This window comes from Salmo trutta, chromosome 12, assembly GCF_901001165.1.
Source record: "Salmo trutta chromosome 12, fSalTru1.1, whole genome shotgun sequence".
Lineage (NCBI taxonomy): Eukaryota > Metazoa > Chordata > Actinopteri > Salmoniformes > Salmonidae > Salmo > Salmo trutta.
The window spans coordinates 36624976-36649393 of NC_042968.1; the positions used below are offsets into that span (position 1 = coordinate 36624976).

At 40.8% G+C, this 24418-nt stretch overlaps 2 protein-coding genes across 2 annotated transcripts; both read left to right on the forward strand.

The window, feature by feature from the left end:
* Positions 1-659: 659 nt before the first annotated feature.
* On the forward strand, positions 660-10706 carry LOC115203465 (uncharacterized). The gene is made up of 4 exons (XM_029768163.1): positions 660-1153; positions 6861-7037; positions 8982-9407; positions 10351-10706. Exons 1-4 carry the CDS (start codon positions 982-984, stop codon positions 10647-10649), a joined length of 1074 nt encoding a protein of 357 aa, XP_029624023.1. The 5' UTR covers positions 660-981; the 3' UTR covers positions 10650-10706.
* A 4443-nt stretch (positions 10707-15149) lies between these two features.
* On the forward strand, positions 15150-18468 carry LOC115203466 (U2 small nuclear ribonucleoprotein A'). Its single transcript, XM_029768164.1, has 9 exons — positions 15150-15363; positions 15526-15673; positions 15775-15853; positions 16091-16137; positions 16313-16415; positions 16834-16913; positions 17260-17338; positions 17730-17823; positions 18012-18468. Exons 1-9 carry the CDS (start codon positions 15282-15284, stop codon positions 18335-18337), a joined length of 1038 nt encoding a protein of 345 aa, XP_029624024.1. The 5' UTR covers positions 15150-15281; the 3' UTR covers positions 18338-18468.
* The last annotated feature ends 5950 nt before the right edge of the window (positions 18469-24418 follow it).

The following is a 24418-nucleotide window of genomic DNA, read 5'->3' on the forward strand; positions in this document are numbered from 1 at the left end:
CAAATTTGTGCACAAAATTTGAGAGAAATAAGCTTTTTGTGCATAAGGAACATTTCTGGTAACTTTTCTCAGCTCATGAAACATGGGACCAACACTTTATATGTTGCATTTATATATTTTTCAGTAAATCATTTCCCATGTTGCATTTTACCGAATTTTTCCCACCCGCGATATGAATATCGGGTCGCGACTGAGGCGACCCTGTGAGTTTTCCATACCAAAACAAAACCAGTTGACAACCACCGCTTTACACAATTATATTATGTTCATAGCTGAAAGTAAAGGTGCAGCCCTTGGTTGTTTTTTTCATTGACTTAAAGGAATCATTTAAGTACTTATGTCATGTGGTGGTTGGGGAAAAGAGCTGGATGTTTAACATACAACTCTTTCCTTTTTTCTTAGTTCAATTCGACAAGGTAAATAAAATGAAATAAAAAGGTGATTTAAAAAAAACTAGATTTCTCTCATATAGATTAGTGTTATATACTGTTTTTTGTTTTAAGCCTTTCACAAACCTTAACCCTAAACTATTCCTTAACCCTATCCCTAACCATTCAGAATTAATACCTAAAATGACATTTTAGTTTCACTTTATGTAGAGTTTGACTTACAGCTAAGATAAGGGACCACATGGCAAAATGAAAACATCTTGACGAATTCTGTTGACAAATTCTGTTGCAGCAGTTTTGTCACCAAGTATCATACATTTTTGTGCATTCCTGAAAATAAAGGATTTACTACACAGCCCTTAGTTGTTGTTTTTTTCATTGTCTTGAAGGAATCATTTCTGTGATCTGTTTATTTGTAATCTACTGTATGTTATGTTGCTGCAATATAATGTTTCATTGTCAAATAAGATCTTTTTTCACAAAAACATAAGCGAAAGTGAAACCAGAAAGAACACACCACACCCTGCAGTGAATACGCTGTCTATCTCTACAGCAGCCTACAGATTTGTTCATTCATTGATGGCCAGCAGCAATGGCAGAAGCATACTCATTCTCTCTGCTTGTTGAGCTAGGAAACCCTGATGTCCCCAAAGTACAAATCAAGTTGATCAAATATTTCCAGAGTAAAAATTCCAACAGTGGTGATTGTCTAGTTGAAGTCTCAAATGGACAAAGAGCAGTTGTGTGGTTCCGGACAGAGGAGGGTAAGTTTTATAAAAGTTCACTTGTTTTTCCACAAATTATACAGGTTAATGTGCATATTGAAATCAAAGGCATAAGGCTGTTTATAAGATACACTATTATGAAATAACAACCCTTATTTATTTTCATTGTCCTAATGGAAGGGTTATATGTAAGCTAAATATGTGAAGACACTCTGTCACGTCCTGACCAGTAAAGGGGTCATTTGTCATTGTAGTATGGTCAGGGCATGGCAGGGGGTGTTGTTTTGGGGTTGGTTTATTTAGAGGGGATTTGTTCTAGTTTTCATTTTCTATGTTCGTTTTCTATGTGTGGCCGAGTATGGTTTCCAATCAGAGGCAGGTGTCTTTCGTTGTCTCTAATTGGAAGCCATACATAGGCAGCCCTTTTTTCCTTTAGGTTTGTGGGTGGTTGTTTTCTGCATAGCCTGTGATCCTTACGGAACTGTTTCGTCGTTTGTTTATTTTGTTTGAGTGTTCTCTCTAAATAAAGAAAGAAGATGAGCACTATACCCGCTGCGCCTTGGTCTGTCCGTTACGACGCATATGACACACTCAGACATTTCACATCTAAAAACACAAGATTTTAAACATTTTACTTTTGTTTTTTCACATGAAGATTGAAGCGTCAACTTCAAATCAAAGTTTATTTGTCAAGTGCGCCGACTACAACAGGTGTAGACCTTACAGTGAAATGCTTACTTACAGGCTCTAACCAATAGTACAAAAAGGTATTAGGTGAACAATAGGTAAGTAAAGAAATAAAAACAACAGTAAAAAGACAGTGAAAAATAACAGTAGCATGGCTATATACAGTAGCGAGGCTATAAAAGTAGCGAGGCTACATACTGACACCAGTTAGTCAGGCTGATTGAGGTAGTATGTACATGTAGATGTGATTAAAGTGACTATGCATATATGATGAACAGAGAGTAGCAGTAGCGTAAAAGTGTGGGTGACGGGTCACAATGCAGATAGCCCGGTTAGCCAATGTGCGGGAGCACTGGTTGGTCTGGCCAATTGAGGTAGTATGAACATGAATGTATAGTTAAAGTGACTATGCATATATGATAAACACATATACCATGTTAAATCAGAAAGACATTTGAATTATGCAATTAAAACATTGAGACACATCATTTTCTGAAATCTGTATTTTCTGTACATATTTTAAATAGAAAAATATATTTAATTTTGAATAGGCTTTCTGTAAATTATTGTAGGCTATGCCTATGATAATTGGGTCTGTCCACCAATTGAGTACCTTTTGGGTAGTGTAACTTGGTCCAAAAAAATTATGTTATTTCACACTTTCACATTGTCATAAAGAGCACGTTCAACTAAAAGAAAAAACATGTTTTCCCACCTGAAGAATAAACGACTCGCTATTATGTGTCAAATAAAGTAACAGGGTTGACCGTAACAGGGTTGACGATTTAATCTTAAATCAGCCATGAATTCCCTTGTGACAGAAGGAATGGATTCTTGTTATGTGCACAGGGAGGGGCAATTGAAATCGAGCTTCACCCCCCAAAATTACATTGTTAAAACATTTCTAGCCTGTCTATCAATGGGTAACAGTGTTATGCTCGACCTGCCAATTTTTTCCACCACAAAACAACCAGCTCACCTGCTTTTACGCTTTGATTTGACTATTAGCTGTTCAATGTTTCTTTAGATTGAATCACTAATCTATTTAAAGAAGCTGCCAGTTGAGGACTTGTGGGGATGTCTGTTTCTCAAACGAGACACTATAATGTACTTGTCCTCTTGCTCAGTTGTTCACCGGAGCCTCCCACTCCTCTTTCTATTCTGGTTAGAGACAGTTTGCGCTGTTCTGTGAAGGGAGTAGTACACAGTGTTGTGCGAGATCTTCAGTTTCTTGGCAATTTCTCGCATGGAATAGCCTTAATTTCTCAGAACAAGAATAGACTGACGAGTTTCGATAGAAAGTTCTTTGTTTCTGGCCATTTTGAGCCTGTAATTGAACCCACAAATGCTGATGCTACAGATACTCAACTAGTCTAAAGAAGGCTAGTTTTATTGCTTCTTTAATCAGTACAAAAGTTTATAGCTGTACAAACATAATTGCAAAAGGGTTTTCTAATTATCAATTAGCCTTTAAAAATGATAAACTTGGATTAGCTAACACAACGTGGCATTGGAACACTGCCGCTTTCAAGGTGCGGGACTCTAACCCGGAAGCTTACAAGAAATCCTGCTATGCCCTCTGACGACCCATCAAACAGGCAAAGCGTCAATACAGGGCTAAGTTTGAATCATACTACACCGGCTCCGATGCTCGTCTTATGTGGCAGGGCTTGCAAACTATTACAGACTACAAAGGGAAGCACAGCCGCAAGCTGCCCAGTGACAAGAGCCTACCAGATGAGCTAAATCACTTCTATGCTCGCTTCGAGGCAAGCAACACTGAGGCATGCTTGAGAGCATCAGGTGTTCCAGACGACTGTGTGATCACGCTCTCCGTAGCCGACGTGAGTAAGACCTTTAAACAGGTCAACATACACAAGGCTGCGGGGCCAGAGGGATTACCAGGACGTGTGCTCCGGGCATGTGCTGACCAACTGGCAGGTGTCTTAACTGGCAGGTGTCTTCACTGACATTTTCAACATGTCCCTGATTGAGTCTGTAATACCAACATGTTTCAAGCAGACCACCATAGTTCCTGTGCCCAAGAACACAAAGGCAACCTGCCTAAATGACTACAGACCCGTAGCACTTCATGTCCGTAGCCATGAAGTGCTTTGAAAGGTTGGTAATGGCTCACATCAACACCATTATCCCAGAAACCATAGACCCACTCCAATTTGCATACCGCCCAAACAGATCCACAGATGATGCAATCTCTATTGCACTCCACACTGCCCTTTCCCACCTGGACAAAAGGAACACTTATGTGAGAATGCTATTCATTGACTACAGCTCAGCGTTCAACACCACAGTACCCTCAAAGCTCATCACTAAGCTAAGGATTCTGGGACTAAACACCTCCCTCTGCAACTGTATCCTGGACTTCCTGACGGGCCGCCCCCAGGTGGTGAGGGTAGGTAGCAACACATCTGCCACACTGATCCTCAACACTGGAGCTCCCCACGGGTGCATGCTCAGTCCCCTCCTGTATTCCCTGTTTACCCACGACTGCATGGCCAGGCACAACTCCAACACAATCAATAAGTTTGCAGACGACACAACAGTGGTAGGCCTGATCACCGACAACGATGAGACAGCCTATAGGGAGGAGGTCAGAGACCTGGCCGGGTGGTGCCAGAATAACACCCTATTCCTCAACGTAACCAAGACTAAGGAGATGATTGTGGACTACAGGAAAAGGAGGACCGAGCACGCCCCCATTCTCATCGACGGGGCTGTAGTAGAGCAGGTTGAGAGCTTCAAGTTCCTTGGTGTCCACATCAACAACGAACTAGAATGGTCCAAACACACCAAGACAGTCGTGAAGAGGGCACAACAAAGCCTACTCCCCCTAAGGAAACTAAAAAGATTTGGCATGGGTCCTGAGATCCTCAAAAGGTTCTACAGCTGCAACATCGAGAGCGTCCTGACTGGTTGCATCACTGCCTGGTACGGCAATTGCTTGGCCTCTGACCACAAGGCACTACAGAGGGTAGTGCGTACGGCCCAGTACATCACTGGGGCTAAGCTGCCTGACATCCAGGACCTCTACACCAGGCGGTGTCAGAGGAAGGCCCTAAAAATTGTCAAAGACCCCAGCCACCCCAGTCATAGACTGTTCTCTCTACTACCGCATGGCAAGTGGTACCGGAGTGCCAAGTCTAGGACAAAAAGGCTTCTCAACAGTTTTTACCCCCAAGCCATAAGACTCCTGAACAGGTAATCAAATGGCTACCCGCACTATTTGCAACTCCAAAGCAATTTTCTGACTATGGCGCAGGAGCCTCTGACTCGCTTTCTTTTTCTATTATGAAGACACCTGCTGGTAACTGTCAGCGGGTTAGGACAGCTCTTGAGGTCTAATAAAAGTTTTTCAAGTAAGTGGGACTCTTGTGTCTAAAGAGGTTTCATGCATAGCTTTTATATCTACCCATAAGAGTAGGAGAAAAATATCTATACTCTCAGCACTTACGACCAATTTTCCACTCTGGGACACTTTGTGGATACGGCCCCTTGGTCTGACAAACAACGCTTTACCTCAGCCGCCTTCCACCACAGATGCAAAGTCCAACATTGGCGGATGTGGTGGATTGAGACGCAGCCGATGCAAAACCCCGAAAGTCTCTAGCTTCAGATGGATTTTGATGAATAAAAACTATGATTCTGTGCGGATGTCGAAAAGAGAATAAGTTTACCCTATCAATATAATCATATTTTCTCTGCTACCGCATGGCAAGCGATACCGGAGCGCCAAGTCTAGGACCAAAAGTCTCCTTAACAGCTTCTACCCCAAAGCCATTAGACTGCTGAACAATTAATCAAATGGCCACCGGACTATTTACAATGACCCCTCCCTTCCATTTGTTTTGTCCACTGCTGCTACTCAGTGTTTATTATCTATGCATAGTCGCTTCACCCCTACCTACATGTACAAATTACCTCAACTAACCTGTACCACCGCACACTGACTCAATACCGGTACCCCCTGTATATAGCCTCATTATTGTTATTTATATGTGTTTCTTTTTATAATTTTTTACTTTCGTTTATTTGGTAAATATTTTCTTAACTCTGCTTGTAAGTAAGCATTTCACAGTAAGGTCTACACTTGTTGTACTCGGCACATGTGACAAATAAAGTTTGATTTGATTTAATCACTATTCTGATATCCAGAAGCTCTTTTCGTTCATAAGAGACGGTGGCAGAAACATTACAAAATAAGTTACAAATGTAAAAGAAACACACAAAAAAGCTCAATTGGTTAGGAGCCTGTTAAACGGCAGCAATCTCCTCCGGCGCCATTGTAACAATCCTTGCAAGCTCCTGCATGTCATCTCTAGCTGAAACCTTTGCTAACAGGTATTGTGTCAATTTAAAACTTGCATAAGACAGTTCACAGAATTGTCAATTTAAAGAAATGTAGCTAATTTATGAATTACTACATTTAGCTAACATTAGATAGTTTATTCAGAGATGTTTACCTTTGCCTTGATCTGGCAGTCTCGTCCGGATTGTAGTTTTTATGATAGCCACATTAGCAGCAAATTAGCATTTCATTTTTGGGAGGTAAATACAGGCAAATATATTGATAAAAATCACCTTTTCCCTGAGAGATTTACACGGTTATAAAAACATCACGCCAGGGTAAGCCTAACCAAAACACAGCCCTTATTTGAAGTGTTTCTAAAAAAAAACTATGAGGAAAATGAATGGTGGAAAAATGATTGGAACCATTTCCCTGTTTGACTGCTAGGTTTTATGTATGACTCATACTGTTGTACTCTATTGCCTTGAAACAAACCAGGCTTTATGTTAGCCTATGATGCAAATCATTACATTACATTTACACTTTAGTCATTTAGCAGACGCTCTAATCCAGAGAGATTTACAGTTAGTGAATGAGATTTAAGTACATTTCAATCCATTGCTATTCTAGTACACTATCTTCACCTACTTTTCTTGTCAGTCTTTCACTGTCCTATTCAACAATCATGAAATAAGCAAGAAATTATCGATTTGCTCAGTTCTTTACAATGAAATCTACAATGTTTATTTTCAGGAGCCGAGCCTAACGAAGGCATGATAATGACAAAGCCAGGCAACCTGCAGTGTAAGAAGATCATCCACTTGGTTAACCAGACAGACACGAAGAAGATCCAGCAGTCTGTTGAAGGTGCACTCAAAATGTGCACACAGAATAACTTCACATCCATATCTTTACCTGCTATTGGCACAGGTAAGTTACAAAAACAGAGGAGGGAAAGAGAATGTGAGGTACTGAAAGGAGATTTTAGTCTGTATGCATTAGTCAATGATTAACTTAACATCAGACATACAGTAAGGCTGTTAAGATATGTTCACACTTGTTCAATCTCAAATCCATGTTTGCAATGTGTGGCAACTAAAGTGTCCTGTCATTCAGGGCCAAGGCAACATACAGCCGAGTGAAGTGGCAGACGCCATGTTGGATGCTGTTGTGGAAGTGGTGGGCAAGAAGTCCCAGAACTCCCTGAAGCTTGTCCGAATGGTCATCTTTCAGCCTGCCATGCTTAATGATTTCCACACAAGTATGCTAAAAAGGAAGGCACTGACATTCAGGAAAAGGAGGGCTTTTTCCAAAATGTTTTATGTATGACATACTTCATTTTCTAAACTTTGATCTGCAGTATGTCGTGTCTTTGGCTATGCCGGATTAAGTGATATGACATGCTAACCTATAAAATTCTTTCTCTGTAATTAATATTACCTGATTAAGCTAATCATGTAAATGTAATTAACTAGAAAGTCGGGGCACCACGGAAGAACGTTTATAGAGCCGTTATCTTCCGAATAAACTCTTAAAATACTTAGTAATATTTTACATCGATAGCAGTCAATATTAACCCTTATCTTATTTTCAGTCTCATAATGAAAGTTGTAAATTCTTGGCTATCTTCACGAACCCTGGCTAACATGTTGAATCAGCAATACAAAATTGGGTTTAATTATTTATTTACTAAATACCTAAACTAATCACACAGAATTACAAATACACAGAATGCAAATGATGTCATACAGAAAACGTCCCGGTGGACAGAACAGATATGACGGCTGGTTACACAAAGGAAAGGGGGTTGGGCTTGAATGAAAGAGCGGGAAGACTTAGGAACAAACAAACAGCAGCTATGCTATCGTAAATACAGTATCTTATGCAATAAATATTTACTCTGAGCTGCGCTTCGGTAGATTGGTCGTAGATGCTGGCCGGGTTGGCCAACAGATCTTCCTGTCCTCGGAAGAATGTCTCTGGTGGTACATTGGATACGTGGTGGTATCTTTGTCTGTGGTTGTTAGACTGGATCCGTCGTCCGTCCTTTCCTAGCCCACGTCTACAGCGGCCGCTGCTAACTCAACGGCTAGGAAGTATCACTTCTGTAGTGAATAAGCTCAAAGTTCATACCATTCGCCACCAAAGCTCACGCTGAGGTTGGCTTAGTTCTGTACTTGACATGTGTGTCCTTCTAACGTAGAGGCTGCAGACCTCACGTACTGGAACAACGTGGTTATCTTTTCATCAAAGGCTTATATAGTGGAGAGGGGGAAGGAGGTGTTTCATCGTTTATAACCCCTGTCTCTTCACAGGGTTGGGCCACTGATCAAGCAGGGCACTTTCCTTATGAAAACCCAATTCTCTCATTTGGAAGCTAAAATTACATTTAATCTCCTAACAAACAATTTCAATATCAAACATTTCAATTGCATAACAATTCCATGTGACTCTGATAACTAGAGGGTGTATACTTTCCCAGGTACAGTTTATGTCGTCCTGTCATCAGTCATAATGTCTCAGATGACAACTGAACTGACATCCATACTCATTACGTTCCAAAGCATATTTCCAACTGGTTTTATTACCAAAATATGGTTCCTTTCCCCATTTGTTTGATGTTCCCAGACTCTCTATATTTAACAGGACAGCAGTCCTTCAGTAGGGTCAGTAAGAGAGGGGAAGGGAAAAAGGTATTTATGGGGGGGGGGGTCATAAACCTTACCCATAGGCCAACGTCATGACAAGTACATCATTATTGAAAATAAAGTCAGGTTTACCACTGTGCTTAATAGTAATATTTCCTGTTATTGAGACCTGTAAAGACTATTGGACTCAACATACTGTAACTAAATTATCTTCATATTCTTACAGCATTCTTTACCAGAAGGAAAGTTGATAATTCACAACAGAATGAAGTCATTGAAATTGAGAGCCAGGACATGGATCCTGCTTGCTTCCACATCTGTGGTGTGTCGCAGGCCCACGTTGATCATGCCAAGCAAGTGATCAAGGACCTGATCGTGAAAGAGCAAGACTTCAACCTCATCAATGACAAAGCCCTCTTCAGCCTATCAAAATTGGAGCTGCAGAACATCTATGACATGCAGACCGCCATGGACGTGAGCATAAGTTTTCACAAATCTTCCCAAGAGGAGGCTAAACTCACCATAGAGGGTCTCAGCAAAGACGTGCTCAAGGCTTCCAATGAGATCCATGAGATGCTGAAAAAGGTCCGACCCGAAGAGACTTTTAAAGATGTCCCCCAGCACTGGGATGACATGCCAGCCAACACTCCATGTCTGTCTTCAAAAAGAAAGGAGGACCAAGGCACTCTTCATATAATTGATTAAAATGCCTTTATTAGTATGGCATGTTCAATAGAAACAATGTTTTTAAAAAACCGACGCGTTTCGGCTGCATGGCCTTCATCAGGGTGTACAAAGAAATAATACAATGTTCTCTGTTTAACAGCTTTTCCAATTAACCCTAATTAGAAGGGGGAGTGGTTAAAATTGATTGGACACACCTAGTAAGCAATAGTATACACACTTTAAAGTGAAATGCTGTAGCTATGTTATCATAAAAATGTAACTCCAAACTAGAAGTATCAGAACACTTAGAAAGGTAGTTCTAACCTTAAATATGTCTGGGCGAAGTGTCAAGAATAAGAAAGCAATACATTCCATAGTACACTAGAACACAGCAAAACATGAACAACAAGAGTCTAAACATAGCTGAGGGCAATTGAGCAAAGATATCCACTAGATGCCAGCAAATGTACCCATCACAACCCTACAGGAAGGGTGAGAAATCCATATCTTCATTCAAACCCGGGTATTTAGTGGCCTGTAGTTTGTAAATCCAAAAACTTTCCATTTGGTTTAACTGTTTAAGGCGGTCCCCTTTTCTAATAGAGGCCGGGATATGATCAATACCCATAGCTTGTAGGGAGGCAGGGTTGCCATGGTGTAAGGACTTGTAGTGCCTTGCCATGGGGTAGTCTTCATTGCCTACCCGTATGGCGTACTTGTGTTCCGCTAGGCGATCTTGAAGGCGTCTCTTTGTCCGTCCAATATAGAACACCTTGCACTGTGGACATTCCAATCTATAGATGACATGAGTGGTTTTGCAGTTAATGAAATGCTTGACGTAATACTCCATTTTGGAAGCTGTATCAACGAAATACTTTTTCTGTGCAATATTTCTGCAATGGTTGCACTGGTTACATGTCTGTCTCCATGTCTGTCATTCCCCATTCAACCTCAAACCCAAGAGCATATTGACGTACTAAAACAATTTGAGGATACTTGTAAGAAGAATGTTCTAAAGGTCTCTCTTCTCCTATTTTCCATAGTAGTTACATGTATATTTATTTATTGTACAACTATCTTGTACAAGTCTCTTGAGATCATGGCTGGATCTGGTGAATGGAATGATTTGTACATACTCCAGAATGGGTTGAAAAAGTACAATAGCCTTTTCAATTTAATTGAACTAGATTCTAGGTTCAAGCATCACAGCTTAGCAACATTATATTAGGGATTCTGGAACCTCTTTATGGAAGTGAAAGATCTTTGTCACTGTCTAGTTAGCCAATTAATGTGTAATGCAAGGTTGTTCTTCACTCAGATTGAGAGGATCCAGAACAGAAGCCTCTGGGGGGGCTTTCAGATCAAGGAACGGTCACCTGAACAATGAGAGGAAGCTCTTCCATGGAGCCTGCCACACAACCATAGATAAGATTAACGAGCTTGGCTTCAATCGGAGCTACGCTGGGAAAAATGGTAAGTAATGGCTAAATCAAAAAGAGAAAAGCCAACAATTTGAGGTTTCTTTCTGTTTGAATGTTTGAATTCTCATATTTTATTTTGTTTGAATTATTGCATACCGATCGTAGAGATCTACTAGAGAGCTCATCTCCTATATTGGCAATGGCTTCTTCAGTGACAGTATGGGCAGTGCCATTGAGGGCTAATTCCATTTTAAAGTATTGTCTGTTCATACATAAATTGAAAAAAGGTGCATACCACCACTGTGCTGGACAGTAAAGTCTTAAAGGGTATAAAGCCAAGTTTGGTGATTTACTGTCTGGAACCTGCACTTATGAAATATTTTCTCAGGAGTGTAATTGATTGGCTACTTCTGGGTGTGACTATGCTAAAACAAGATTTGGGCCAAGTGCACCCTCTATCCAACTTTATGATTCTGATCTATATATTGGCATGATGTTTTTGCACATTTTCTATTCAAATGCAATAAGCTTTCTCCTGCATTTACTCTACAGTCTGCAATGATTTAAAGGTTTAGAGAATTTCATAACTATTCCAAAATAATTTCTGCAGCTGCATTGTATGGAGACGGCACCTACTTTGCTGTCAAAACAAATTACTCTGCCAGTGACACATACTCAAAACCGGATCCCCAAGGCCAGAAGTACGTGTACCTATGTCGAGTTCTGACTGGAGATTTCACAACAGGAAAACCGGGGATGAAAGTACCTCCACCTAAAAGCACCACAACTATTCAGCTCTATGACAGTGTGACAGATAGTGTATCTCCACCATCCGTGTTCATAATCTTCCATGACAATCAGGCATATCCTGAGTACTTGATCACTTTCAAGTAGGTGTGGGCGATGTGGCCAATACATTGTATCTATCTTTTACAACTTTTTGATCATACTGATACATAATAAATTAAATCTCAATATGTAATTAGTTATCTGTAACTCATGTGGTTTAGCTGAAGTGTAATATCCAAAACCAAAATCCCACTGGGCAAAAGCTGGTTGAATAAATGTTGTTTCCACATCATTTCAACCAAAAGAATCCGTGAAGACGTCTGAATCAATGTGGAAAACTGATTAGATTTGCAAAAAGAGATCAATGTAAGGGCATTTTGTCTTTTTTTCACCCTACTTTTAACCTAAATCAAATGACATGGTGACATTTGTTGTTGATTTCACGGTTAGTTAACAACTCAACCAAATATAATCAAAACTAGAAGTTTAACTAACATCTGTGCCCAGTGGGATCTGCTTTATAATTAAAATGCAATTTGTTTTTTTACTTGTGACATGCTCTATATTGGAATATTCAGTCAAGTCAAACTCAAAATGTTTAGATAGTAACAATTTGAGCCAAGAAGGTTTTGTGATTTTTACTGATTCCATGTCCACTTTGTTTGAATGTCTAAAACATCACCAGAACATCTAACTTCACAAAAAATATTGAATCACATTCCCAGACAGCACAGATTAAGTAAAATCCTGGACTAAAATGCTATTTAAATGGAGATTCTCCATTGAGCATGCTTTTTTAGTCCAGGACTAGGCTTAATAATCTCTATCCGGGAAACCAGCCCTTAGTGTTTTCACTTGAACAGTAAGTCATCAGGTTTTGTGAAAGTTCACTTCAAGAAAGTAATCACCTTTGGCGGTTCGCAGAGAACACAATTCTTGCAAAGTGGGTCATAAACCATGGTCTTTGCCTTGTTGCATGCATATATTTGGATTATAAAGCCTTTCGGTTAATGAATAGTGAATATGTCTGTTCTGCTAAATCTTGTGATAATGCTTCTTTCTGTTGGTCTACAATAAATGTAAAAATAAAGCTAAAATAAATATATTGCATTAACATGCTGTTTTCCCCCATTTTTAAATGTGTTGAGGGACCTGGCAAAGACCGGGATTATTTAGTGTGGACTGATGTGAACTACTGTTATTGTACAGAGATGGACTCCATTCACCTTAAATAAATGTTTGCACCTGAACTAATTTCGGTGTGGCACAGCAATGCTAATGCAATCAAGACATCTTAGATTTTGAATTATTTGAATTATTTCAATTTAAGGGAAAAATGTAAAAACTGGGCAAGGGGAGTGAATAATTTCACAACTTGTAAAAGTTGAATATATTTGGTTCAGGAAAATTACAACCAACAATGGCAAATGTATTGTGCCTTTGACCTTTGATGTGAATCACTTCAACATTTTAGACCCTGAGAGGAATGAGCATAGAAATAGATACTGTAGAAAGAGACTGATTCTGTGTCCCTCCAGTCTGGTTGAAAAGCTTCATAGTGTCTGTATCCACTGCAGTTATTTTAATGAGGATGTCTCTCACACAGTCATGCCAGCATTAATGCTGTTGAGTGAGGAGTAAAGGTCTTTCCTCTAGATCACGTGTCAAACTCATATCATAGAGGGCTGAGTGTCTGTGGGTTTTCATTCTTCCTTTGTACTTGGTTGATGAATTAAGGAAACTGATTAGTAAGGAACTCACCTGGTTGTCTAAGTACTAATTGAAAGGAAAAACCAGCAGACACTAGGCCCTCTATGGAATGAGTTTGACACCCATGTTCTAGATGGTTGTCTTCAGGCCAGGTAGAGTGAGTTCATACCTGTGGGACAGAGAGAGAGATCCCAGAGACAAAAAAGGCAGATAGCTTAGTAAAACTAATACGGTTTAGTATGTTCATTATCGTTGTAAAAGATTACATCCACACGCACAATTACCTCTGCACATTTATTGCCGGCGTTTCGGTCAGTAACCATCAAGACAAGACAGACAACAGAAATGTTGACAACAATCATCAGCAATGATTTCACGGTAAGGTCTATTCCTGCAACACCTGTTGTATTTGGCACATGTGACAAATACAATTTCATTTTATTTGAATGTACATATACTGTAGATCCTGTGCGCAAGAGTAATCTTTTAGGATGAACTGTTATGGGGCTGTTATTCCCAGCATCACAAACAAGAGAGACAGACAGTATGGCAATGTGCATGTTAATGTTCATCTTTAATGACTGTTTTGCATCACAGCATATTCCACTATCAATGTCCCACACACATTCATTCATTCACTCCACACAGATTTTAAAAAAGTATCAAAATCCCTTAAATGTGGGTCCCACCCTTCTTTACCCTTCAAGATTCAATTATTTATTTCACTTTGATGCTGACCTAGCAGGTCGCTGGATAGCCCCTCAGAACCCCAGTTATATTATTTAACTACTCCTTTAAATACAATAAGCACACAATTGCAGAGCACACAATTGCAAGGCACCAGTCTGTTTATAACACATAAAAGGATGACCACACCATCAGGGGATTAGAGAAGGAAGAAATGGAGACGGGCCCCAATTATAGCAAGATGAGGATGAGTTGCCCTGCTTACCGTCCGTTGAAGTTTTGGGCGAGGTGAAGCTGAGAAAGATCTATTTATTAGTAACCTACCTGTGGGTAAATAACACGCTAAATGGGGTTATCATTATATATGAAAAGAGGATATCTAATTGTAATTCAGAAACATATTATGCCTAGGTGACTTTCAAAGAAGTTGCCTTAACTGAGAAACCAAAAGATCACTGCACTCACTTACTGATATTTGTGTGGCTCAGTTGGTAGAGCATGGCACTTGCAACACCTGGGTTGTGGGTTTGATTCCCATGGAGGGCCAGCAGGAAGCAATATGAAAATGTAGGTACTAATTACTGTAAGTTGCTCTGGATAAGAGCATCTACTAAATTACTAATATTCAACCAAATGAAGAGATGTAGTTTGACTGTGCAATCTCAATTACCATATCGCCTCTTCCTCTCTGATAATACCAATTGGATAATACCTAAACTGACCTGTGGATGGCAGCATTAAGCCGGAAAGCATCTAGTCCGCCAGAAAGTTACAAGAAGAAGGGTCCGGGATCCTTGGGACATCCATGCCCCATTGAAGATTACCTTTTAAATGTTTAAGGTAAGGGTAGGGGTTAAGGTTAGGGTTTAGGATAGGGACGTCCCAAGATAGCACTGACTGAAGAAGAAGGGGCAATAGAGGTGTGCAGCTATCTCGGTCTGGTGAAACCTTTACTAAGTGAATAAGGTTCTGGGCAGCTTCTAGACAAATACATAGTCACCCTCGTGAGCTCCTGACAGTTATCTTTGAATGATAATCAGGCATCATCAGACGCACTGATTGAACCTCTAGTTCTCAGCGCTAGAGCGCGCTCGATGAAATTTGACCGGTTATTAGTTTACACCGAGCTGCATTGTGGGAGTAGTCTTACTTCCGGGCGGCAGCGTGTTGAAAAAACATTGTAAGGACTGGATTTTTTTTTAAATCAAGAAACCCGCTTATAAACATTTTTTCCCCCCCAGTTAGCCGTCGATATGGTAAAATTATCGGCAGAGCTAATTGAGCAGGCTGCTCAGTACACAAACCCGGTGCGCGACAGGGAGCTGGATCTGCGAGGTAAATAAACCTGCGCATTTCATGCTAGCTAGCTAGTAAAGCTAACTCTGTTTGGCTAGGCCTTCGCACTGTAATAACTGATGGATAGTGATTGCTAACTGCTAGCTACATCACCAAAACTATCCGGCTAACCTTATGCTGGTATGCTCTGTTCTCATTTAGGTTACAAAATTCCTGTACTTGAAAACCTTGGGGCTACACTTGACCAGTTTGATACCATCGATTTCTCTGACAATGAAATCAGAAAACTGGACGGCTTCCCTTTACTCAAGAGGCTCAAAACGTTGCTCATGAACAACAACAGAATATGGTAACTTTCGCAACAATTGTGTTGTCAAGGATTGCTAGATTTCGTTTTAAGGTTAGCCTCCTAGCTAGCTAGCTGTCACTGTGTTTTGTGTGCTCCCACAGTCGTGTTGGTGAAAATCTTGAACAGGCACTGCCGAGTATGAGGGAGCTGATCCTCACAAGCAACAACATCCAGGAATTGGTGAGTTATCACACATCCCATTAGTGAATGGGTCAAGGCCTTATCTGATCAGATCTTTTTAAATAATTACTTTTTGGGAGCATTTTACCAATGCATGTTGTTGATTGGAAAAATATGACCTGTGCTGTTATTTAGCAATATTTGTGACATGTGTGCTCCTGTGTTCAGTCACAGCTCTTGAACCATCGATTTGTTTTTAAAGTGTTGGCATGTTTTTAAATGTGCTTTTACCTCCAGGGTGATTTGGATCCGCTAGCCTCAGTGAAGACATTGACCCTTCTCAGGTATCTCATGATAAATACTTACCTCTACTACAACACCTAGTTAAGTCAGATTCATCCTTTAGGTTGCTATCAATTTCACTGTAAATTGCAGGACAAGATGAGTTGCTATATTTGTGCACCTAAATCCTGTGTTTTGTGAGTCAATATCGTAATCTCTGCTTTTGTGACATCTCAGCCTCCTAAGGAATCCAGTGACCAACAAGAAGCACTACAGGCTCTATGTCATCAACAAAATTCCCCAGATTCACGTGCTTGACTTCCAGAAGGTCAAGTTAAAGGTAAGTGCATGCCATCATTCAGAAACTAAGAGTTGTAGTTTTATAGAAAAGCGTTGTCATTACCAGGTCCAAAGGGTGGTCGTCTATAACACAGGCCAGGTTGTATGAAACAACTGTGTTTTTTGTAATGATGTAGGCCTTTAGTCAGTGCAAACAATCACATACCGTTGGACTTGGCCTACGAAGGCCCGAGTTATTAATCTTTGCAGTGCAATGATAAAGAAGCATGCAGAATAGAAGGAAATGTATAGGAGGAGAGCTCTGTCTTCCTAGACATGCTAAGAGAGTGCTGTATTTGTATGTTTCTCCCAAACGTCTGTCCGTCCTCCTCGTGAAGGTGTCGTCTGATTGGAAAAGCTCTCACTTTAAGCTCACTCTCACTTTAAGCTCTCACTTTAACTGTGATGTATTACCATAGGAGCGTCAGGAGGCGGAGAAAATGTTCAAGGGCAAACGAGGTGCTCAGCTTGCAAAGGATATTGCCAAGCGGACCAAAACGTAAGATGAAAGTCCCCGTCGGACGGCAGCTCCTTAGAATCACTGGACACTGGCTGGTGGGGGTGTCGGACAATCACCGGAACACTCTAGAATCGGACTATCTGCACCACCGATCACTCTTGTAGATGGGGTGTTGCGTAGCAACTGGAGTATCTAAATATGTGTTGCCCCAACTACTGTAAACACCCCCCATGCAACAGTGTTTCTTAGGAGCGCCGTCTCAATGGCATTTCCTGTCGTATCAGTTTATTTGACTCAATAAGAAAAGATACTACACTGGTTGAGAGGCTAGAGAAGCACCCATCCCCTCCATGTTCTCTCTAACTCTGCTGCTGTGCGTTCTCAGGTTCACCCCCGGAGCTGCCGTGCAGCAGCCTGAGAAGAAGAAGATGGGACCGTCTCCTGCTGACGTGGAAGCGATCAAGGCACTTCATAATTTATTAACATTGTATTTAGCGCCAGAAAATGTACACTCGCTGTGTAGTTTGTTCCTTTTGGCTTGCTTTCATTCCACAGATTGTGTGTTCAAACTCATTGCAACACATGGATTAGACCTACGTCATTGTTTTCAGACAGTGACACGCTATGGCGTGGACAGCTCAGTTTCTATACCACTATTCCACTGACCTAATGTAATTTTCACAATTTTAATGGTCAATTTATGGTCTGCTAAACAAATTAATGTAACGGGACTGGCAATCTACTCTAATGGTCCTTTCAAAAAGAGTGTTCATCAAAACCAAAATACCTATCTAATGTAATGGTTCTGTATGTATGTATGTATGAACTAATACATTTGTTCTGTGCCCTACCCAGAATGCAATAGCTAACGCCTCGTCTCTGGCCGAGGTGGAGAGGTTGAAGGGGATGCTGCAGGCTGGTCAGATCCCTGGACGGGAGGTCAGACAAGGTGTGTACAGGCGACTACATCTTCTCATACGACATGTCCAAGGCATGTACTGTGTGTCTGTCATGTCCTGCGTTGTCTGAGTATTTAAATGAGCCATCGATGGACAAAGTAAACAGCATTATGGGGCAGAGGGGTTTGCGTATATGGTTCTTTGACTGTTTCCGGTCTTTATTTCTCTTGTGTTGCAGTCCCCCCGGAAATGGTGGAGGTGGAAGAGGAAGAGGAGGAGAACGGGGTTGTACATATGGAACGAGAGATACAGACAGAGGAAGGAAATGGAGTGGAGGAGATGGAAGAGGATGTAGTGGAGGTACAGGGAAAGGTGGAGGAGGTACAGGGAAAGGTGGAGGAGGTACAGGGAAAGGTGGAGGAGGTAGATGTCAAGGAGGTGGAGGAGGTAGAAAAGGAAGAAGTGGAGGAGGAAGAGAGGGAGGAGGGTAAAGAACAAGAGTCTGAGGAAGATGAGTCTGAGGATGATGATATGGATGAAGACTCACCGGTTAATGGATCATGATCGTTTTATGCGGATCTCATGTCTCAAGTCTTGCTTGATTTGAAGGTTTATATTTGTTGAACATGCATGTAATGCCATTTTTGTTATTTTGAGAAATGAAAATACAATAATAAAAAAAAATTACAAAACGATGCAACCAATGATTACTGATCCAGAATAAACTGATGTCTGTACAGTCTTATCCAATACAATCATACATTTGTTAATACATTTCTAGATTTTCCTTTCACTTTAAAATGGTGTGGTATATTTTGTTGCTCAGTGGATTTTTTTAAATATCAGACTGATTATTGCACACAGAGTAAGTCCATGCAACTTATGTGACTTGTTAAGCACATTTTTACTCCTGAACTTATTTAGGCTTGCAATAAAAAAGGGGTTGAATACTTGACTCAAGACATTTCAGCTTTAAATGTTTAATTTGTAAAAACATAATTCCACTTTGACATCAACAGTGGTCCTGTATAGCTCAGTTGGTAGAGCATGGTGTTTGCAATGCCAGGGTTGTGGGTTAGATTCCCACGGGGGACCAGTACGGGGGGAAAAAATGTATGCGTTCACTACTGTAAGTCGCTCTGGATAAGAGCGTCTGCTAAATGACGTAAATGTAAACAGTAAGATAGTGCCGACAGCGATGGTCGCCTCACTTCAGGTCCTTAGGAAACTGCAGTAATTTGTTTTTTTATTATTTCTTACATTGTTAACACAGAAAATCCGCCATCACTAACAGTGGCTGCTGCCAACATACAGACAAATCTCTTGCCACTTTAATACATTTAATAAATGGCTTTAATAAAGGCATCACTAGTCACTTTAAATAACGGCACTTTAAAAATGTTGACATATCCTACATTACTCATCTCATGTATATACTGTATTCTATACCGTCTACTGCCTATGCTGCACGGCCATCGCTCATCCATATGAGCATATTCTTATTCACCCCTTTACATTTTAGTTTTTTTGTTTTTAACCTTTATATAACTAGACAAGTCAGTTAAGAACAAATTCTTTTTTTCAATGACAGCCTAGGAACAGTGGGTTAACTTCCTTGTTCAGTGGCTGAACGACGTATAAGGTAGTCGTTGTGAATTTGTTAGATTACTTGTTAGATATTACTTCACTGTCGGAACTAGAAACACAAGCATTTTGCTACACTCGCATAAACATTTGCTAACCATGTGTATGTGACCAGTAAGATTTGATTTGACATTATGGGGTATTGTGTGTAGGCCAGTGACAAATCTAAATTCAATCAATTTTAAATCTGGGCTGTAACACAAAAAAAATGTAGAAAAATTCAAAGGGTGTGAACTTTCTGAAGGCAGTGTAGCTAGTGCCTACCAGTGGAGGCTACTGAATGGAGGACGGCTCATAATAATGGCTGGAATGGAGTCAATGGAATGGTATCAAACACTTGGAAAAACATGAGCTGTCCTCCTCTTGGCAACTTCCACTGGTGCCAACTTCTGTGTTTCTAGAAACCCCCCACTTGGAAGACCCAATTCACAATCCCCAAGGAATTAAAGCAATAGCAAAATATTCCGAAATACACGTGCAATCTTGTGAAACTTCAAAGCTTAGTAGTGGAGCCAAATATTAGCCTAATCTTGTGATTTCATCTTAACACAATGAATGTATGATTATCCATAATCATGGTAAAATCCACATTAATGTGAAAGTGTTCCCGAAATATCTTCTATTCCTACTTACAATAAAAGTGACTCCAAAATGACACAATGCATTATTCATCATTCAGTTCATATTGGGTAAAATATAACCCCAAACACACTGCAAATGCATTCAATAAGTGTGTAGAGTCAAAAGATTGATGTAGTCATTGAGTGAAAGGAATATGGGACCAAATACTAAACTTTTGACTACTTTAATACACTTTAAGTTAATTTGTCCAAATACTTATGACTTCCTCAAATGGGAGGACTTGACACGTAAAGTTAACCCAGTTGCCGTCTCTGTTCAGCCATACATTCCACTCCTTGCTACTCCTGTGATTTGTCAAATGTGCAGTGGAGTGTTAGCTTAAAATACTGATACTCAGACTCTGTACTCCAGCATTTTGGATTTGAGATCAAATTATGAATATGAGGCGACAGTACAGAATGTCACCTTTTTTTAAGGGTATTTTCATACATATATGTTTTATCAAGAATATATAAAAGCTATCAATTCCAAAATGCTGGAGTGTAAAGCCACATTTTTTTTTAATTGCTTCACTGTCGAAAATACTGTACATATACACTGCTCAAAAAATAAAGGGAACACTAAAATAACACATCCTAGATCTGAATGAATGAAATAATCTTATTAAATACTTTTATCTTTACATAGTTGAATGTGCTGACAACAAAATCACACAAAAATAATCAATGGAAATCCAATTTATTAACCCATGGAGGTCTGGATTTGGAGTCACACTCAAAATTAAAGTGGAAAACCACACTACAGGCTGATCCAACTTTGATGTAATGTCCTTAAAACAAGTCAAAATGAGACTCAGTAGTGTGTGTGGCCTCCACGTGCCTGTATGACCTCCCTACAACGCCTGGGCATGCTCCTGATGAGGTGGCGGATGGTCTCCTGAGGGATCTCCTCCCAGACCTGGACTAAAGCATCCACCAACTCCTGGACAGTCTGTGGTGCAACGTGGCGTTGGTGGATGGAGCGAGACATGATGTCCCAGATGTGCTCAATTGGATTCAGGTCTGGGGAACGGGCGGGCCAGTCCATAGCATCAATGCCTTCCTCTTGCAGGAACTGCTGACACACTCCAGCCACATGAGGTCTAGCATTGTCTTGCATTAGGAGGAACCCAGGGCCAACCGCACCAGCATATGGTCTCACAAGGGGTCTGAGGATCTCATCTCGGTACCTAATGGCAGTCAGGCTACCTCTGGCGAGCACATGGAGGGCTGTGCGGCCCCCCAAAAAATGCCACCCCACACCATGACTGACCCACCGCCAAACCGGTCATGCTGGAGGATGTTGCAGGCAGCAGAACGTTCTCCACGGCGTCTCCAGACTGTCACATCTGTCACATGTGCTCAGTGTGAACCTGCTTTCATCTGTGAAGAGCACAGGGCGCCAGTGGCGAATTTGCCAATCTTGGTGTTCTCTGGCAAATGCCAAACGTCCTGCACGGTGTTGGGCTGTAAGCACAACCCCCACCTGTGAACGTCGGGCCCTCATACCACCCTCATGGAGTCTGTTTCTGACCATTTGAGCAGACACATGCACATTTGTGGCCTGCTGGAGGTCATTTTGCAGGGCTCTGGCAGTGCTCCTCCTTGCACAAAGGCGGAGGTAGCGGTCCTGCTGCTGGGTTGTTGCCCTCCTACGGCCTCCTCCACGTCTCCTGATGTACTGGCCTGTCTCCTGGTAGCGCCTCCATGCTCTGGACACTACGCTGACAGACACAGCAAACCTTCTTTCCACAGCTCGCATTGATGTGCCATCCTGGATGAGCTGCACTACCTGAGCCACTTGTGTGGGTTGTAGACTCCGTCTTATGCTACCACTAGAGTGAAAGCACCGCCAGCATTCAAAAGTGACCAAAACATCAGCCAGGAAGCATAGGAACTGAGAAGTGGTCTGTGGTCACCACCTGCAAAACCACTCCTTTATTGGGGGTGTCTTGCTAATTGCCTATAATTTCCACCTGTTGTCTATTCCATTTGCACAACAGCATGTGAAATGTATTGTCAATCAGTGTTGCTTCCTAAGTGGACAGTTTGATTTCACAGAAGTGTGATTGACTTGGAGTTACATTGTGTTGTTTAAGTGTTCCCTTTATTTTTTTGAGCAGTATATATAGAGGTGAGTGTAGGTCAAAGTCTTCCATGTGGCTCAGTTGGTAGAGCATGGTGTTTGGGGTTGATGATGGGCTACAACAGGGATCTACAGGTCAGAGGATTGCAGGTTCAATCCCAGTGTTAAGGAAACTGTTTTGTAATATTTGTTTTGTTTTAACCCTTACCTTAACCACTGAAGCTAAAATTGTACATTAAGCTCTGTACTCCAGCATTTTGGATTTGAGATCAAATTATGAATACGAGGCGACAGTACAGAATGTCACCTTTTTTTTAAGGGTATTTTCATACATATCTGTTTAATCAGGAATATATAAAAGCTATTTATGTATTCTGGACTTTCCATCTTGCTTGCAAACATTGGTTGAGTCAACATTGTGCTAATGTTACTTTACTATACCACATCAACATGATCATGCTGCATCAACCATTAAAACCACTTTTCTGTCAATTTGACCCAGGTGTTTTGACACATCACTCATATATTAAGTAGCTCAAATATTGGTATGCCTATTAATAACATTTTCAAGTCCTGACCAGTAAAAGGGGTTAATTGTCATTGTAGTTTGGTCAGGGTGTGGCAGGGGGTGTTTGTTTTGTGTGTTTCGGGGTTTTTGGCTTATGTTCTATATTTTCTATTTCTATGTGTTTATCTAGCTTTTCTAATTCTATGTTGTGTTTTTCAATTACCTCCAATTAGAGGCAGCTGGTTGTCGTCGTCTCTAATTGGAAGCCATATTTAAGTGTGTTCGTTTTCACTTGTGTTTGTGGGTGGTTGTTTCCTGTATAGTCTGTGCACCTTATGGGACTGTTTTTGTCGTTTGTTTTGTTTTGTTTAAGTGTTTTTTCCTTCAATAAATAAGAAGATGATCAATATACCCACTGCATTTTGGTCCACTCCTTACGACGAATGTGACAAACATTTTATTTATCGACAGAAGTGGAAGAAATCAGCCTGCTCGTTCATTTATAAGGTCACCAAACATTGCATTAATGACGAGCACAATAAAAGAAAGAGGGAATTTCTAATATGCCACCATGGCATAGTTTTGCAGGATAACTTATTTGGGGAGCAAAAATGTATGCGGCACTGACTCGCCCATGTGTGTAAGGCACATGCAGTTACAAGGTTGGTTTGAATAAACGTCAGGTGTTGGATCAAGGTCCACCTTTTTTGTATATTTGAAAGGGGTAGGAGGTAAAAAGAAAAGTACATTTACCACTAAAAACCCAGTTTGAAACCTCGGTACGTAACCTGTAAAAAACTAGTAGCAGGTTTAGCTGAACGGAGCTGTGTTTTTGCAGGTAAATTCCTTAACACCTCCATTGCAAACAGCTCCCATGGTTTAACCCCCCCCCCATCAAGGAGAGTGACAGATTGCTATAATTCTCATCAGCATGCGCTGTAACAATCTATTCTTACAAAAATCTTGATCCTCCACTCTGCAACATGACTCAGAAACACTGATAGCTGGCCAAGATTGTTGTGACATTACTTTAAATGACAAGATAGGAATTAAATATATGAAGTACTTTTTTGTTGGTTGTTTCTGGCTGTTCTGAAGCGCTCACAAAATATGCATCCTGTTTGCAAGAGGTTTGCACTTAAGTAATACTGAAAAAAATATGTCAAAGAAATTAACTTTTTGTCCTGTATACAAAGCGTTATGTTATGTTTAGGGAAAATCCAACACAACAAAAATCCAACACAACATATCACTGAGTAACACTCTTCATATTTTCAAGCATGGTGGTGGCTGCATCATGTCATTGTCATTGGCAAGGACTAGTGAGTTTTTTTGTTGTTGAAAGAAATGGAGTACAGCTAAGCACATGCAAAGTCCTAGAGGAAAACCTGGTTCAGTCTGCTTTCCAACAGACACTGGGGGGACTAATTCACCTTTCAGCATAACAAAAACCTGAAACACAAGGCCAAATCTACCACTAAACATTACATCTTCCTGAGTGGCCTAGTAACAGTTTTGATTTAAATCGGCTTGAAAATCTATGGTAAGACATGAACATGTCTAGCAATGATGAACAACTGTCACACCTGATCTGTTTCACCTGTCTTTGTGAATGTATCCACCCCCCTCCAGGTGTCGCCCATCTTCCCAATTATCTCGACAACAGCTGAGTCACTTCCGAGCTGAACATCCCCACTCAGCACCTCTCCATTCAAATGGATGTTAGAGCGCTGGACGGGCGCTCTATAGGGCGGGTCACTCATAATACCACTCCCCTCAACCTACGG

What these genes read in the sequence shown, in the direction of transcription:
- LOC115203465 (XM_029768163.1), top strand. Translation starts at nt 982, where the DNA reads ATGGCAGAAGCATACTCATTCTCTCTGCTTGTTGAGCTAGGAAACCCT. An exon ending in GTGGTTCCGGACAGAGGAGG is followed by an intron (nt 1,154 to 6,860) that starts GTAAGTTTTATA and finishes GTTTATTTTCAG; the next exon opens with GAGCCGAGCCTAACGAAGGC. An exon ending in CATGCCAGCCAACACTCCAT is followed by an intron (nt 9,408 to 10,350) that starts GTCTGTCTTCAA and finishes GTCTGTCTCCAT; the next exon opens with GTCTGTCATTCCCCATTCAA.
- LOC115203466 (XM_029768164.1), top strand. Translation starts at nt 15,282, where the DNA reads ATGGTAAAATTATCGGCAGAGCTAATTGAGCAGGCTGCTCAGTACACA. An exon ending in ATTGCCAAGCGGACCAAAAC is followed by an intron (nt 16,914 to 17,259) that starts GTAAGATGAAAG and finishes GTGCGTTCTCAG; the next exon opens with GTTCACCCCCGGAGCTGCCG. An exon ending in TGGACGGGAGGTCAGACAAG is followed by an intron (nt 17,824 to 18,011) that starts GTGTGTACAGGC and finishes CTTGTGTTGCAG; the next exon opens with TCCCCCCGGAAATGGTGGAG.